At 35.9% G+C, this 6000-nt stretch overlaps 1 protein-coding gene across 1 annotated transcript in view; it reads right to left on the bottom strand.

Annotated features, from left to right (window-relative positions):
• Positions 1-911: 911 nt before the first annotated feature.
• The window catches only part of LOC148149877 (gasdermin-E-like), a 30355-nt gene continuing 25266 nt past the window's right edge, over positions 912-6000 (bottom strand). Inside the window, exons 5-7 of the mRNA XM_087986884.1 lie at positions 5665-5863; positions 5020-5093; positions 912-2515 (exon numbers count right to left, since the gene is read on the bottom strand). Of these exons, the coding sequence (XP_087843010.1) occupies positions 2276-2515; positions 5020-5093; positions 5665-5863 (513 nt within the window). The 3' untranslated portion in view covers positions 912-2275. The remainder of the gene's footprint in view (positions 2516-5019; positions 5094-5664; positions 5864-6000) is intronic.

Raw genomic sequence — 6000 nt, 5'->3', positions numbered from 1 at the left:
TATTTCCTGATCTGTGCCTTACAACTGGCGGGCAAGCTTTGGGAAAGCAGGAGATGAGTTACTTAATGGAGTATTCCTAGCCTCTGACCTGCCCTTGCAGCTGTTGTTTATATGGCAAGTCCAGTTGAGTTTGTTAATGATTAGCCCCACTATCAACATCCTGGGAGTTATTAGGGAGGGCATTAACATTGTCTATTATGGGACGTGTCATTATTCAGCATTTGAGTAATGAGAATGTTGCTTGTCACTTGTCCTCCCAAGCTTGGATACTGTCCCAGATCTTCATGTATTTGAACATAGACTGCTTCGGTATTTGAGGAGTCACAAATGGTGTGGAACACTGCACAATCAATCAATCGGAAAACATCCCCAATCCTGACCTTACGATGGAGAGAAGGTCATTGATAAAGAGCTGAAGATCGTTTGGGCTAGGATACTACCCTGAGGAACTCCTGCATAGCTAAAAGCAAAAGCTTTTTAGGGTAAAGCATAGCCCAGTTAGATTACTTTGTGGTTTAATTTTACCTGCTAAATTTACTGTATTGTTAATAAATTTGCAGTCCTTGCTTTAAGATACAAACAGGCATCTACAATTGATTATGCAGAGTCTGGGACTGGTTATTTAAAAAGGCTGGTTGGAAATCATTGGTTGTCAATCTTGAGAGTCTTTGAAGGTTTTAATTTTACTGTGTTGCAAATACAGAGATAGGAAGACTGATTCGGTTCTGCAATCTGTCTCCATGTTGTAACCCTGTGTAATATGAATTACCAGACCATTCAAAAATCAATTTGCGAAGTTGATCAACACGTCTCCTCTGTATGGAAAAATCAGGCGACCATATAATAGGAATCAGGTGGGCATGTAGCAAAAATTTTAAAATATCTTTTTCAAATTCACAATATTCTTAAGAACCCAAATTTATATTTATTTAAAGAAGGAATACATACACTACAGCAGTAAGTATTTTATTAAGCATCAATGACAACAGCTATCAAATATGTCTGATTTTAAGCAATGTCTCCACATTTAGACATGTACGTGTAAACTGTTGAAAATACTATTGTTACAAGATAAATCAGCCTAAATGTAGAGGTTGCAGTACCAAGCACAGAATGATTAGTGAAGAAAAATACTGTTACAAATTATTTTTCGATCGTTTTTGCTGAAATATCTACTTCCACTCAGTGGGCATTCTATACATCTTTAGTAAACATCAAGAACTGTCCTCCAAACTGTAGATTCCATGTGCGATGGGTTATTAAATTGTGCAGTTAGTTCTCAGGTTAGTCGCATCATGATACAGTACTTCAATTTTAACATGTCAAAGTTAGTGACCTCAACAATCATTATTTGTTTGTCAGATGCTAATATTATTAAAGCTACTTCAAAAAAATACATGTAAAAACTGAAAAACAAACTTCATGTTTACAAATATCTGTAACGCTACAAATTTGGTATAAATTACTATTTGTTTTTCAAACTATTGAATGTTAAATTTGTAGTATATTCTTCTTTCAGAAATATAAAATTACTTTTCAATAGAACAGTGTTTAGGCTTAGTGGAATTATACTCCTTTAAAATTAGTCAGAAATTCATATCAATACTCAGCAAATGCAAACATGGACTATTCTGGTAATTAACCATTAGTGTTTTCAGCTGAAGGTCTTATTAATTCTAGTTTAACTTGGAAATGAAAGATATAGATCAGCGTTCCAGATTTTGAATATGGAACTAATAGCACAGGGGATATTGACACCACTAAACTATCAACTCCTTATCATAATTCAACTACAGTGTCATGAGGATTAAAATGTTTTTCTTCTTCCCGATAATGTTAGTCTTATTCAATCAAGGCTATTTTGTTTTGCTTAATTAAACTAACTAACTGATAATACTGATGTTTTGCTGACAACTTTCAATCTCTCCAAGGGAACAATTCCACTGACAATCTATAATTTGACACCACAAACTTCATACATTGTAATTTTCTGCAAGATGGAATATATTGTATAAGCTAATGGAACATGATGTACATCATGTGCCAGCATGATGGGCCAAATGACCTCCTTCTGCACTGTAATAATTCTGAAATTCTGTGATTCATTTTTCCATTGACTGGAATTCACAATTAAGTTTTCCATCTTGTTCCTTTGCAAAATATTAATCACATTCCAGAAATCTTTACAAGACAACTATATTGAACTAATGAAGTATTAAAAGTCATAAAAAAGAACAGACTTTGAAACACATTCAAGCCTGAAGATTTGGACTGTTTACGCATCTCTTCTGATCCCACTAAGAATGGCAAATCCCTGCAGAACTATGCAAAGGCACACTGGAAGCATACCAGGTTGATTGCCAGTCACAACATGGATGAATGATTCTTTCTTTTCCAGGCAGATATTTGATAAAGCAAATAGTCGCTGAGTTACATAAAAATGATCCTCTTCTTTTAAGAGCAGCAGGTCTGGATGATCAGCAGGAAGCATTCCATCGTCAGGGATGTTATTAATCTGAAAGCAGGAAATAGACTATGAAAGAGTGGTATAAGCCTGTGTGCCTTTGTCCAGGGGACATACTGAAAACACAACTGGCAGTCTGATCCTCTACATCTCAATTTGCATAACACAACAATTATAATCCTTTAACCTCTCTGGACAAAGCATTTCAGATAGTAATGGTCAATTAATGAAAAATAAATAAATAAAAAATAATGAAGAGAGATGTGCATTGCGGCATTGAAGGAAATACCAAGCCAAGTTCTCAATGGTTCAACAATAATTTGTATTTATATGATATATAAATAATATAATATAACAACCTTAATATAATATAACAACCCAATCTACTTCACTGGAATATTACAAACCAGAATGCAACGGTAAACCACCGAAGGAGATAGATATTGGGGCCCATGACCAAAGTTTTGGTGAAAGAGGTTGGTTTTAAACAGTGGTTTTAACAGATGGGAAAATGTAGGGAGGCTGAGAAATTTAGTGAAGGCATTCAAAACTCTAGGGTCAAGGCAATTGAAGGCACAGCCACAGCTACCAATCACTGCAATTTAAATCAGAGATGCTTAGGCAATCAGAATCAGAGAGCACAGATATGTTTTGTGGAGCTTGAGGAGATTATAGAAATATGGAATGGCAAGACTAGAGAGAAAACAAGCAGAGAACTTCAAAGTCAAGGATGTAACCAATGCTTGACCACGAGCCATTGCAGATCAGTGAACATGGGTGAAAGGTTGGATAAGGTCAAGTTTACAGAATGACAAAAGCCAACCAAATGTAAATTAGAATAGTCAAGTAATAAAGATATATTAGAAATTAACTCAAGCTTTAATACCCTCAAAACAAAACTATTGGAATGACAATGCTTGGATGGGATAATGGTGCCTAGCCTTGGAAGAAGCTAATGGACAGAGGAGGTCAGAGTGTAACTCCAATATCCAAAACAAACAGCAGTTCTACAAAGATGTGCTAGCCTAGGAGAAAGCGAGGACTGCAGATGCTGGAGATCAGGGTTGAAGAGTGTGGTGCTGGAAAAGCACAGCCAGTCAGGCAGCATCCAAGGAGCAGGAGAATTGACGTTTTGAGCATAAGCCCTCAGTCAGGATGCCTGCAGAATTACAAAAGTTCAGTGTGCATCAGAATAAATGCTGTTTCATCAAATAACACCACGGTTCAACAGCTGATAAAGAATAAAAACAGGAAATGAATATTGTGAATAACTTGTTAACAAGTCCCAAAAATAACTGCTTAGACATAAAGATTTGATGGTGGAATCAATACAAATAACCAAACTTCTGAGAATTAAATCTAGTAGCAAAAGTGGACAGTTGCTAGCAGAGAGAAAGCTTGAGATATGCAAGGGTAAAGGTGAAGTAAGAATGATTGCACGCAGAGTTTGGCCCTGATCAAAGCTCAACAAGTTAACAAAGGCAAATGATACTACCAGGTGGGGAATTTCAACCCAAGATTGAAATTAAAAAGTTGATGCTTTACAAGGTGTTTTGAAATGAACATTTATCAGACACTAACTATCAACAAAATATTTATCCTTGGGGAAGAAGGGATACAAAATAAGAGACATTGAGAGAGCTCAGTACAGTAAGAAGTGGAAAATCACTCTCAACGAGGACTCCAGTAAACACTCTTGGTGGTTTCAGAGGACTTGGGCACTGAGAAGAGGAGTGAAAGAACAGCACGCTGTTGAGTGACCAACCTTTCTACCTAGTCTGGACCAGGGTACAGGTTACTTGACAAGATCATAAGTTTTTCCAGATAATTACTAAGTCATATCCATTTGTAAACTCAATGTCCTACAATTTTGATTACATTCAATTTTGACTGAATGACTAGATAGGGATAACTCTCAGAAATGTATCTGCAAAAATTATAATTATTCCCATTTAGGATACCAGTCTGTACTTTTGAATGCGAGAGAGGAAGGGAGTGAGAGAGGGAGGAGAGCACGAGAAAGAAAGATCTAAAGCACTTTCAAATCACTGTGTATAAGTTTTGGCACAGATGCTGATTGAGAAAAACCGTGAAAATAGCTCAGCAAATAGTTAACATTTTGAGTTCAAAAGTGATTCTTCTTCAGTTTCAAAGAAGAATAGTCTTTGGTCTCTTATTTACTCCACAAATGCTGCCCGACCTGACTTTCTCCAATTTCCAGTAACTGCAGGATTTTGCTTTTAACTAAATCTTTCATTGTGGTAAAGGAAGGATTCAGATCAAGAAGATGCCGCTGTTCCACTCTGAATTACACAACTGTACAAGCAGATATAGGGCTGTGAAAGTCAAAGTTCAAGAAATTCAACGTTTGACAGTTGAAAATGAATAAATAATGTCACTGAAACAAATGGACATCGAGGCATCAAGGCAAGAGTGACTGAATGTCTTATGATGCTCAAGCTAATTAATAACCGCATCCAGTCCACAACAGAGGGAAAAGTCTTGTAAAACATTAGACTGTCCACTGTAAGCTGTTGATTATTACATGAACTTACCAAATAAAGCAATGTTGGAAGAATTTGAATTTCGCAGCAAATACCCAAAACTGCAAGACTTTCTTCAGACAAAGCTAAACAAATAGAGGCATGTTAGACACAAAGTAATCCAAATACAGTTTTAACTGTAGCTTTGTAATCAATAACAAAGCTTGGTAAATTTGACAAAATTGAAGATTATTTTAAGGAAATGTTGTTCCCATCAATAAAAGCTTCACTTTAGTAATTATACCATACAAAAATAACTTAATTTTAAAAATTGAGGTAATTCTTTGAATTTTCTGCCAAAAGTTTAAACTAATTCTGTCTAAACACAATCCCACGTTCAGCAGCTTATAGTCTTTGACCAACGATTGACTAGTTTTGACAGAAGCCAATAGATAAATTATGATAACTTACTGAGTGAGAATTGTTATTTACAAAGTTATTTATTTGCCTGTAAAATCTGTAGTTCACCCAATCCCTCAAACTCCACGAGAAACAGTTAAAAGGAAATTACATTGTTTCTCCAGGAATTCTTCTAATTTCCAGTCAGGGAACACCGAGAGCAATTACAGACCAATAATCTACAAAAAATATCCACCATGTTTTTATTTACTTGTCAATATTTCAGAAATATTCTGAGGCATGAAATGTCTTTCTTACCATCCAAAGCACTAAAAAGGTAGAATGCAGCTGTAAATAGCTCAGATCTTGCAGCATCTTTATTTTCTGAAGAGCCATCCTCATTTGGGCAAATATAACCCAAAATGTGTAGCATATCCTTGACATTTTGAGCCTCAGTTGCCTCCAGCTCTTGCAGTCCTATTAGATTTGGATGTTCCTCTGAAGAAAGGTTATCCAACTACAGAATACCAAACAAAAAAGAAAAAAATTCTGGTACAAAGCCAAGCACTTTCTGACCAGTGATAGGTACAATCACTTTCATTGTTTGAAAGTTGCTTACTCTCATACCATCTCACCTGGCCAAATGACGGTTAG

This window comes from Chiloscyllium plagiosum, unplaced genomic scaffold (assembly GCF_037043375.1).
Source record: "Chiloscyllium plagiosum isolate Xiang-an unplaced genomic scaffold, Cpla_swu_hap1 HiC_scaffold_5, whole genome shotgun sequence".
NCBI lineage: Eukaryota > Metazoa > Chordata > Chondrichthyes > Orectolobiformes > Hemiscylliidae > Chiloscyllium > Chiloscyllium plagiosum.
Note: the sequence above shows the minus strand (reverse complement) of the source record. Positions and strands in the feature narration are given on the sequence as shown.